This window comes from Ananas comosus, linkage group 9, assembly GCF_001540865.1.
Source record: "Ananas comosus cultivar F153 linkage group 9, ASM154086v1, whole genome shotgun sequence".
In the NCBI taxonomy this organism is placed as follows: domain Eukaryota; kingdom Viridiplantae; phylum Streptophyta; class Magnoliopsida; order Poales; family Bromeliaceae; genus Ananas; species Ananas comosus.
In genome coordinates this window covers 2843834-2855349 of record NC_033629.1, presented here as the reverse complement: position 1 = coordinate 2855349, position 11516 = coordinate 2843834, and the positions used below count along the sequence as shown (strand labels likewise).

At 41.4% G+C, this 11516-nt stretch overlaps 2 protein-coding genes across 3 annotated transcripts; one reads left to right on the top strand and one right to left on the bottom strand.

Annotated features, from left to right (window-relative positions):
• Positions 941-7821, bottom strand: LOC109715059 (pyruvate kinase isozyme A, chloroplastic). 2 transcript variants are annotated; one of them, XM_020239847.1, is made up of 7 exons: positions 7807-7821; positions 5725-6041; positions 4960-5050; positions 4648-4841; positions 3279-3400; positions 2152-2630; positions 941-1442 (listed from the first exon to the last, which is right to left on the bottom strand). In XM_020239847.1, the coding sequence occupies exons 2-7, from the start codon at positions 5899-5901 to the stop codon at positions 1141-1143; spliced, it is 1365 nt and encodes a 454-aa protein (XP_020095436.1). In that variant the 5' UTR covers positions 5902-6041; positions 7807-7821; the 3' UTR covers positions 941-1140. The 2 variants fall into 2 exon arrangements, with proteins under 2 accessions (XP_020095436.1, XP_020095435.1); XM_020239846.1 differs by lacking the exon at positions 7807-7821 and having other exon boundaries at positions 5725-6247.
• On the top strand, positions 7370-10327 carry LOC109715061 (60S ribosomal protein L4-like). The gene is made up of 3 exons (XM_020239848.1): positions 7370-7686; positions 7825-8599; positions 9961-10327. The coding sequence occupies exons 1-3, from the start codon at positions 7472-7474 to the stop codon at positions 10072-10074; spliced, it is 1104 nt and encodes a 367-aa protein (XP_020095437.1). The 5' UTR covers positions 7370-7471; the 3' UTR covers positions 10075-10327.

Below are 11516 nucleotides of genomic sequence, written 5' to 3'. Positions count from 1 at the left end.
AATTTGTTCCATCAAAACAAGGATAGAAAATTTAGAGATGAGTTAAAATAATTTCATATCAGCTTTATCAGTGTCCAAACCTTGCTTAGGCCCTATTTGGATGCTCGAACATCATTCAACATATTTCTTTGATGTACTCAAGAAACTTGTAGTATTTAGTAAATAAGAACTGTGATCGAATGTCAAATACTACATACCATATTCGACCTTCAAATTATTTTTTTGTAATAAAATAAATTGTCTTCTAGGTAATATATGCTATCCTATTAAATCATGGCACCTTGCATTCAATCACACATGAGAATCCTCATATTGTCATTGGCATTAACCTACTCCCATAAAAATTTTCTATTTGTTCACACAAATCCCATTTAGAGATAGAGCAGCATCCAAGTAAAATTAACCTACTCCCATAGATTGTGCCTTGCAACCATTAGGGACTAAGCAAAGAAGAAACAAATGGGAAAAATCATGTCAAAAAGAGTGCTCTAATGAGTTAAAATCAAATCTATGGTCTTGTGTATCTCTAGCAGTCAAATTAAACAAAGTGAACAATAAACACTGAAATACTAATCAGCCCAGGTATAAGGAAAATCTACATTCTAGAATGAAATGAATGCACAAGCAAGCAAGCTTAACAAGATATATGACCTTTCTGAAGGACAAGGAATTAAGAAAACATAAGAAGAGGCCATTTCAGGACATGCTAAACACTGTAATACGCATCAACATATCAAAGTCTTAGATAAACCATCTGATATTCTACTTAATCAAGTAGCATGAAAGTTCAAAATAGCAATACATCGGTAGAATAGAAATTGTGCAACAACTTTTTAGGGGTTACCCTTTTTAGCTCCTCCTGGGCTTCTCTCTATTATGAAATAAAAGGATAAAAGGATTAACACACCCATTTTGTGTGTCTAAGTAGTAAAACAGAGAATGGAAACATAAAAAGAACAAACAGCAATATATCATAAAGGAATAACAAAATATTGCAAACCATTTGCTTGTTAATTAATCTAAACAAACAAATTTATGCTCAAAATCAAACAACAACGCTCACGCATCATAGAAGTTCTAACCAGGCTCAGATAGCTTTAGGGGGGAAATGATACAATTTTAAATAGTAGAATACATACCCTAGGGAACATTCATCACTTGAATCGACTGCAGCATATCGGAGAGGGCAATTACCAGGTCACCGGACTGAATCATTCCCCTAGCCTTGAGCAAGGAGAATGTTCGGTTGAGATTACTTTCCATGTCATCAGAGAAGCTGAGCCGGAAGGGTATAAGGCCCCATTGAAGGTTCAGCCGTCTCCTAACAGACGTTGAGGTAGTGAATGCGAAAATTGGGCAGTCTGGACGGCATCGTGATAGGAGAGAAGCCATGTGACCACTCTTTGTGTAGACAAAAACGGCATCAACTCCCAAGTTGTTAGCTGCACAGCAGAGTAAACCCAATTAAAATGCAACAGAAGTGAGCTCCTATGGAGTAACATCTTGGGAAATTACTAATTAAAGTCTGCACATTAAAATGAGTCTGATATTGGATAAACAACCCACATGTGATCTATACAAAATAACTATCGCCCACACTCTAAAATTTTCTGCAAACCATGATTACTGGATGCACAAGTAATCTGAAGTCTCAAACTTGCAATAGTAAAATGTCGCAATGGGTTCCAAAGATGCACAATTGGGTTTAAAACAGGACGGATCCAAAGCAAGTTATTAGTAAATCTGAAACTTTCACTGACTTGCTGGTATTTATATTCCAACTATGTCAATTTCTCCATAAGCTTTCAGGTTTAAGCAGTCTTAATGTTTATGAATTTTTGTTTTTGGTTGAGATGTCAGATACAGCCTAACAAAAAGCAAATGTAGTAAACTCAAATAGTTCAAAAGTTTGATTTAACTCCAATTTAAATTGAGACAGAGTTTGATAGTCACTAGAGGTTAAGCAAACCGACTGCACTTAAACAAACCATTAAGGACTATGGTCAGGAACATTCTAAGCCAGGAAAAAAACAAAATAATGAATGATACTGAAAATTGTAAAACAGCATGCTGCATACAATCACCCAGGTAACATGCATATTATAGGCAAATATAAAGAACATAGCAGTTAATTTATGCAAAGGAACATACCTATTTTAGCCGCTGAATTGCAAATCTCTTCCGAAATCTTATCAGAGAAGGAAGACGCAATATCCGGAAGTTCCATCATTTCTCGGCGCTTCTCCTCTCTCCACCACCTTTCAATTCTTAAACTCACACTTCTAAGTACACTAAGTGCCTTCTCGGGATACCGACCCATCGCCGACTCACCAGAAAGCATTAGAGCATCCGCCCTTTGGCGAACTGCTTCAGACACATCAGCAACCTCAGCCCTAGTCGGAGTAGGGTACTCAATCATGGACTCAAGGAGCTGGGAAGCAACAATCACTGGTTTGTTGAGCTGCCTGCACTGTTTGACGATCTTTTGTTGAGCCGAAGGCACTTGTTCTAGGGGAATCTGAGCACCCAGGTCTCCTCTAGCTACCATCGCTCCATCTGATGCACGGATGATCTCTTCCAGATTTTTCAGAGAATCAATGCTCTCAATCTTTGCAATTACTGCAATATCACTGGTCACATATACATTGTATATCAGTTAATAAATTAATTGTGGAGCCACCATGCAGAATGACAAAAACTGTATAAGGGAGGAAAAACACATAAAGCTCTTTCATCCCATTATTGGAACGCCAAGACACACTGTAGTGCCTCCCAAACTGAAAAGATCAAGTAATAGCGTGAACAATAACAGATGTAAACAGATCCATCACAATTCTGATTATAGAAAGAAACAGAAGTATGATAGTAGGTATGTTGAAAGTTAAGAAACCACATATGTTTAGTGAACATTCGATGCGCAGGCATATAGTGAATATGCAATTCCTAGTTAACATTGCTCTTCCAACTCTCCTAGGGACCATGATGTATTATACTAAAAGTTGATTATCTCATGAGCAAGTTTTGGATCTCATGAAGAGGATCAACAAAGAAAAAAAAAACAACTAATATATTGTATTTCTGTCAAAAACGACTAAGCAACTTCTAGCCTTAAAAAGTTTTACAGCAATTTTCATTTCTTATTAGTATCTGGTCAAATGAAAAAAAGTACATAGTACTTCAAAAACATTAACAATTTCCATTATTTTATAAAAGAGACAATGCCAAAATGAGACCAAAAAAGAGATAAGAAAATAAAAATATACGAACACCTTTTTTACCTGTCACGGCATCGTGCAGCTATGTAACTCTTAAGATGACTTACGACTTCAGCAGACTTGACAAATGAAACAGCAATAAACTCTACACCCTCAGCAATTCCAAAGTCTATGTCAAGCCAGTCCTGCAACATTTACAGCACTTGCCTTAGGCATGAGATAAAGAGAGAGAGATGAAAAAGCTGTACGATATGAACTTTTATCTTGTCTTCTACAGTTCTACAATGGAAGAAATATAAAAGGAAAAAGTCTTTTATGCTTTCTTTCAATGTTTTAAATAACGGCTCCTATAGCAGAATTACTATGCTACTGCTATGCCATAATGTTGAGGGCAGGATTTAGCGGAGTGGGTTTGTAGCAACTGCTTTAACAACATTGAGCCCACTATGAAGCAAGGTCAAAGTGGGCACTATGGGAACAGCTTGAAAATTGCAAACAAGTTAAAATGTCTTATCGGATCGGGTTCTGAAGGTAAATAAATGATCAAAAACTTGTAAATGGGCCATAAATTTTCTAGTTTGTTGTCTTTTTGGTTTGCTAAATCATAATATTTTGAAGTTAGTCTTCCGGTTAATGATATTAAATATGCATAGACTTGCAATACTAGAAAAAGGTAATGGCTAGTTTTTTTTCTTCAAAATTACATATATTTTCTATAAGGAATATAGACATATTAACCTGCTATGGGTTTGTAGCACCTGCTATGGCGCCAGCTATCCTCTTTCCACTATAAGACACCCCAAACGGTATGTACCCATTATCCGCTATTTACAACCTTTACTTCTTTTACGTTCTATTACACCTTCTAATTCCACAATATATAGTACTCTATCAAGTCCATGTTTAAAATTGGATTGGATGCATAGATTAAGCCAAAGGTTACATAATAGGCTTTGTTATCCAATTTTCCGATGCAATGCAATCCAAGACTAATGGCTCTGTATTTCATCCAAAACAGATTGGTTCTTTCCCATTTTCCTTTTCCAACTCATTTTCCTTACTTTCGAGTACCTAGCTTCTCTCAGTTTATCTGATGCTGCATATAGACTAGATAGACTTTTCATAGAACAGTTACTTTCACAACTAAGAGAACACTGTAACTAAGGTGGTAACTAAATTACTTCCTTTACCTCTATCGATCCCAATTCTGAAGTAAAGAGATGCTAGCACATAATACTTTTGAAAAATGATGTGCCATCACTTGATGCAAACAGAATTTCACTTGATGCAAACAGAATTAACCATTCAGTAAATGAAATTTACCAACTAATTCAAGACAGCCTTGATGAAAAGATACCAAATCCACTAAACATTGGGTGTAACAGCTTGTCAAATGTGCACTACCTAACCAGCTCGTAAAAGTTGCACTCACCTTAGAAGATATTGTAGGAAGCATAGCGTTACGTTCACGAACTAAACTACCATCCCGCCAAAAAGTAAGATTAGCACGTGGCAATAGCAGACCAGGATCAGTGCAGCGGCACTTTACATCCGGTCCAATCTTCTCAATCACCTCAAATCTGGCCATTCCTCCATCCACAAGAAGTTCATCTCCCACTTTCACATCTGTGTTTTATTTACACAGTTTGTATACATTAAGAATATAGAAAAATTGGTTTTCTATTGAGGAAAAAGAAAACTAATCCACTTTCGATTAAAAAAAATTGAGATCTTAAGCAATAACCTTCGGCAAAGCCATCATAATTCACATGAACGGTGCGATCTGGAAGAGGTGAATTAAAAGCTCTGACACTAAATGTCCATATCTCCCCATCCTGCAAAAGAAAAAAAAACATAGTAAGAACTCACATGAATTTGCTTAAATTATAGTACAAACTGATGCAATCGCAATATATATCAGGACTCTTGAAAATTCAGATTCCAGAGCTATCAGATTAATAAAGCACATGGCAGATCAAATGCAACTGAAACTTTCAAATGACCTCAGCATGTATAATAGTTACCCCAAAAACTGATCCACCAGGGAACAGGAATGGTCGAGAAATATTCTTAACACCATATTTCACGCGCACGTGTTGGCGATCAAGTGAACCGCGCCATTTGCCGACAAGAGGTAACAAAAGAGACAACCAACAGGAATTTATGTATTAAAATGGTAGATGTGGGAATTAAACCCAGCGATTCATGGAACAGGGCGAAGGAGATCCAAAGGATCTATCTGATAGTTTTCCACAAATGTACGTAGCTTGTGTATGCGTAAAACCAGGTTAAATTTCATTTCTTGCACTTATTCACCCAAAATTGAGTCAATTAGACTTTGTTAACCCTAATCCGAAGTTATCTAGTGAGCAAAGGGCAACAAATCAATGATATCAAATTGAAAAATTATGCCAATGAACCAACCAAAGGAACGATATAAGACATAGAAAAGGTGAGAAAGGAAGCAGCTTTTGTAATCAGGAGGCCATTAAATTCAGCTAAAATTCACCTCGGCCTTGGCGGAGGGCGCGCCGCCGAGGTCGCCCATGTGGATCTCGCTCCCCTCGGTGTCCATCATCACGGCGACGGCGAAGCCCTTCTCCTCGTTGAGGCGCCGCACCTGGCGAATGACCCTGCGGTGCCACTCGTGGGTGCCGTGGCACATGTTGACCCTGGCGACGTTCATCCCGCCCACGGCGAGCGCCTCGAGCTGCTCCGGCCCGCACGTGGCGGGCCCGATCGTGCACACCAGCTTCGTCCGCCGCGTGCTCCGGAACCCGTTCTCCTTCAGCTCCGCCTCCGTCACCTTGTCCACGTCGATCCCCGTTGTCGGAGGCGAGGAGCGGGGATCCGATGTCGCGGGGCGGTGGCGACGCGGACGATGAGGCGGAGGCGGAGAAGGGGAGGGCGATGCGGCGTCGGCGGAGGAGGGGGAGGGGGTGGATGGGGCGACGAGAGAGGGAGGGGAGCGAGCGAGATGGGGACGGGGAGGAGAGGAGGTGCATGGTTTGCGCCATTGTCGAGGATCGGCGAGCTAGGGTTTCCTCGTCGAGAGAGGGAGAGGCTGAGGGAGAGAGAGATATAGAGGAAGAGAGCGACGGAGATTACGAAGTGAGAGGGAGTCGAGCGGGGCTTCGTACTCGTCGCTGCGACAAGGATGGATCAGGAAAATTAAAAAAACGGTAACAATAACTTCAATTTACCCGGTGTACTACACGTGACTCAGCTCATTTTTTACTCTACTATCTTATAATTTAAAATATATATATATATATTTATTTAATTATTTATAATTTTGTTTTTTATTAAAAAATTTATAATTTTGTTTTTTATAATGTATTCCATCCATCCGAAATAGGAATTACTCTACTGGTCACATAATAGGGCCTGTTCCATAAAACGAACATTTGAGAAATATAACTCATTCTAAATCTATCCCCTGATCCAATAAGTAAATGTAGCAAAATGCAGGAAACCTCTCATTTTTTTTGTTCCAACTCGATTTCATCAAAAGTTCGATATCATTCCGATTTGTCCAGAATGGAATAGTAAATGAGAGAAAAAAAAATATAATTAAAATCAATCTGCTCCAATCCAACGAAAAAATAAAGTGAAAAATAAGAGTCCTCCGAATCTGCTCTATTTTTGGCATTGAGAGCCACGTAATATGATAAGATAAAATAAAATAAAGACGAAACTATATAGAACTATATTTCTCTATTTTTCAACAACGGGACTATAAAATATATATTGTAATCGGCTCACTATGATTTTCACAGCTCGACGTTACGTGTGAAAACAAAGAATTATATATTTCATCTTATGTTCTTACGGCATAAATAAAACATAATCTTTTCCTAACTAAGCCAATGGAGAAATGCACGACGTGGGCCTAAACGAAGCGCAATACGAAGAGCAATGTAATATTTTGGGCCGGGCTTAGTTAGGCTTTCGAAGATCCGGCCCAAACCCGGCTCCGCATATCCACGATCATGATGGACGGTCCAGATCGAAACCCTAATTTGCATTTCCACGAAAACTAGGGTGACCGTCCGATCACTCGATGGACGGTCGAGATCGAAAACCTAAACCCGCAACCCTCCGAGCGCCGTCGCTCTCTCTCTCTCTGTATATATACTCCGCAGCACCGATCTCCCCGTTTCTCTCTGCGCAGCAGCAACCAAAACCCTAAAGCTCTCTCTCTCTCCCTCGCCTCTTCCCTTTCCCCTTCCCAAGCCCTAACCCTAGCCCCTCCAATGGCGGCCGCTGCGCGCCCCCTCCACGACTCGCTGTCCCGGAACCGGCGCCAGCCGTACGCCGTGTCCCGGCGCGCGGGGCACCAGACCTCGGCGGAGTCGTGGGGCACGGGGCGCGCCGTGTCCCGCATCCCGCGCGTCCCCGGCGGCGGCACCCACCGCGCCGGGCAGGGCGCCTTCGGCAACATGTGCCGCGGCGGGCGCATGTTCGCGCCNAACTATGAATTATTTTAAATTAGCTACTCAAATTGTTAAAATTTTGATTTTACTATCCACCTGTTTAATTTGAATTAGTCAATGATATTTTGACTCCGCCGCCGCGGCGCCTCCCCACCCCGCCGCCGCCGCCGCCGCGTCCGCGTCGGTGGGGCGCCGCACGAGCACCTCCACCTCCGCCGCGTCGCCGTCGCCTCCGCCCTCGCCGCCTCCGCCGTCCCCTCCCTCGTTCTCGCCCGCGGCCACCGCGTGGACTCCGTCCCCGAGCTCCCCCTCGTCGTCTCCGACTCCGCCGAGTCCATCGAGAAAACCTCCGCCGCCATTAAAGCCCTCTCCCAGATCGGCGCCCTCCCCGACGCCGACAAGGCCAAGGACTCCCTCTCCATCCGCCCCGGCAAGGGCAAGATGCGCAACCGCCGCTACATCTCCCGCAAGGGCCCCCTCATCGTCTACGGCACCGAGGGCTCCAAGATCGTCAAGGCCTTCCGCAACATCCCCGGCGTCGACGTCGCCAACGTCGAGCGCCTCAACCTCCTCAAGCTCGCCCCCGGCGGCCACCTCGGGCGCTTCATCATCTGGACCAGGTCCGCCTTCGAGAAGCTCGACTCCGTCTTCGGGACCTTCGACAAGCCCTCGGAGAAGAAGAAGGGCTTCGTGCTCCCTCGCCCCAAGATGGCCAACCCGGACCTCTCCAGGATCATCAACTCCGACGAGGTGCAGTCCGTGGTCAGGCCCATCAACAGGGATGTCAAGCGCAGGTCGCTCAAGAAGAACCCGCTCAAGAACATCAACACCCTGCTCAGGCTCAACCCCTACGCCAAGACCGCGCGGAGGATGGCCCTGCTCGCCGAGGCGCAGAGGGTCAAGGCCAAGAAGGAGAAGCTCGACAAGAAGAGGAGCCCGCTCGGCAAGGTATAATATTTCCGCTTATTATTCGCTGAATCGTACTAGTCTCTTCTATTCTTTGCGTAAATACGGTTGCTTTGACCTGATCTGATGAGCATTCTACCATATGTGATCTCTCATGATTGATTATTCATGTTGTAGATTTTATGTTGATTATGCTATTCTATGATACTTGTGATCCGATCTAATATGCTTGTGTAGTGATATTTTTACCATATTATCTTATGCTGTGCTCTTGGTTATTCATAACGCATGATTCTGATGTTGTTCGCTATATATTAAATAGATTATATGGGTCGGTTATTTTGTATGTTTTCTTTTTCTGTAGTTTTATGCATGTCTCTCTGCTAAAATGAATGACTTTGGAAGTTTAGTATTATTCGCATAAGCAATCGTTATATCTCTCAAAAATCTAGGAACTTGTTTCTGTTCTTTTTTTATTTGATGCGATTTGTTTGGTTGCTTTGCTAATTAGTAATGCTACTCGACCTGTATATAACATATATATTTTTGAAAATTTTACAACTCTGGCTTGTTGATTTTGATCATTTCCTTCATTTCTCGCTGGTTCATCTTTGTTGAGTTTCTATTATGTTGCTTGACATAGCGCAATTAGCGCTTATATTATTTATCTAAATGATCAACTTTTTTTCCCCGCCTTTTACAACTGCCACTTTGATTTAATACATCTAGTATTCTTATCTCTGAAGGTGGGTCATTTCTTTGGTTAATTTCTGGTGATTTCAGTAGTATCATGCTTTGATGAGAAATATCGCTCTCTGCTAATCGGTACATTAGTTTGTGCATTTATTCTCGCTTCATAATGTGGTGGATGCTTTTGTTGAGTGTTTATCCATGTTAAACGCATTGATGTTGTTTTTTCATACCGTTCACTCTCTCAGCTACTCTCAATATGCTGAGCATGGGACTTGATAAATTCTTCAGGATCTTAGCTTTTCTTGCCAATTTTTTAATGCACATTGTCATGCCTTTTGGACTGTACTTTTCTAGCTCTTTGCTTCTACTTTTCCAGCATAACCTGGAGAAGCCTTTTTCTTCTTTCACTGCTCTATCGTTTCCATGTGAATTTACAAAACAGGTTGTATACCAGTATAAGCTTTTATATTTGAAATGATAGCATAAAAAGATGCTGTCAGACTGAGATCACTCAATAAGTGTTAAAAGTTTATACTACAGATTTACCCTTTCGGTTAATGCTGAGATTGATGATGCTATGTATTTAATGCTTCACTGCCTGGCTAAGCTTCTTGCACTTCCTACTGTTCTGCTTTGGGCATGTACCTACATGTATTGATTTGACTACTACTATGTGTTATTATTTGATGAATTTAATGATCTTTTCGCAGGAGGAAGCTGCGAAAATCAAGGCTGCGGGGAAGGCGTGGTACAAGACGATGATCTCCGACAGCGACTACACCGAGTTTGAGAACTTCTCAAAGTGGTTGGGCGTCTCCCAGTAATCTACCAACCTCTTTAGTTAGAACTACCCCCTTTTTCCGAACCGAGTATTCTGCAGTAATTTTGATTTGTTTCTGCTATTTGTGTTTGAGAACCATGTCGTATCTGTTGAGAACACCTCGAGTACTTTTGTTGTGGCGAGGTCCTGCGACCTCACTCTCTCTGTTTTACTTTCTTTTTTTTTTTGTTCTCTTTAGAGGTCGGAGAATTTATATGAATTTTACCAAGTCTTAATGAATTATTGGTTTGTTTCTACGTCGATTTTTTGATATTGCTATTATTATTCGGCAACGACCCATAAAATTTTATTTGTTGAAGTAACACTCCTCGCAGGTGAGGTGAGGCTTAGGTTCTGTCCATGAAAGTTGTGTCATGTTTTTCACTCTTTGCGATCGTAACGACGTGTGGGAAACAATCCTTCTGAATGAGATCGAAGGGAAAAACTGAGGTTGCAGATGGAAGTTAATGTTCTTTTGGCTCTCCTGCGTGTTAATGATTCGAGGGCTGCAAACAGAGTGCAGCTGTTTAAGTTAAAAGTTGCTTTCCTAAACATTTGTTTTGTTGATCGGTGTTTTGTTCATCATTGCTGCTAGTTGTTGATCTCTATTTGTGTCATCGATGTCGCTGATCTCTACCGGTTATATCGGCATTACTAACTTCTAGTCATTATAACACTCACAATTGCTCATTACTTACTGGTTAACTATCCATCATGGTTGATCACTACTATCATCTGTTGCTGTGGATTGGATCAACACCGCCGTCGGAACGGATCTAGGGTTTTCCATTCAAGGGCCAAATGAGAAAATGTGGGTGACGCCGCACTCCAACGGTTTAGAATAGTTCTATTTATAAGTTTTGGTAGGGTTTAATATTTTAGCTCAGTTAATAGTATTTTGGACGGTCTGTAGATCTAGGAGAATAAAAGAGTTGAACAATCGTAGGGCTCCAATAGTTCTAGAATGGATAATTCCATTGACAAGTGGGGTGTTATAGTAGTGGTATCAGAAGTCGATTATCAATTGAAAATATAAGATGAGTCTTGATTGAATCGGGGTCGGAGCATGGTTCTCCGGCTGACGATTGTTATGAGCCAAGCACTGTTCTTTACAAGGTCGGTTGAGTCTCATCCGATCGCAACTTCGAATATGGAATTCAAAGGGATCAAATAGGAAATGATATTCTGAATTATATAACTGTAATGAAATATGCGATCAACCAACATTTATCGAATTTGAAAAAGAGTCAGAAGAAATGATTTGATCCTCTTATTTCTCGAACCGAGAGATCCATGAATCGGGATCCTGATGCATATAGATACAAATGGTCCAATGGGAGCAAGAATTTCCAGGAACATTTGGAAGATTTCGTTTCTGAATTGAAGAAGCGTTTTCAAGTAGTGTTCGATCGATTTCGTACTAATCAATATTCGATTGATTGGTCC

Bases quoted from the DNA above. Each gene is read 5' to 3' on its own strand.
- LOC109715061 (XM_020239848.1), top strand. From the start codon at position 7,472: ATGGCGGCCGCTGCGCGCCCCCTCCACGACTCGCTGTCCCGGAACCGG. The intron at 8,600-9,960 runs GTATAATATTTC...ATCTTTTCGCAG, and splicing joins AGAGGAGCCCGCTCGGCAAG to GAGGAAGCTGCGAAAATCAA.
- LOC109715059 (XM_020239847.1), bottom strand. From the start codon at position 5,901: ATGAACGTCGCCAGGGTCAACATGTGCCACGGCACCCACGAGTGGCAC. The intron at 3,401-4,647 runs GTGAGTGCAACT...TAAATGTTGCAG, and splicing joins TTCCTACAATATCTTCTAAG to GACTGGCTTGACATAGACTT. The intron at 1,443-2,151 runs GTATGTTCCTTT...TCTGCTGTGCAG, and splicing joins CAATTCAGCGGCTAAAATAG to CTAACAACTTGGGAGTTGAT.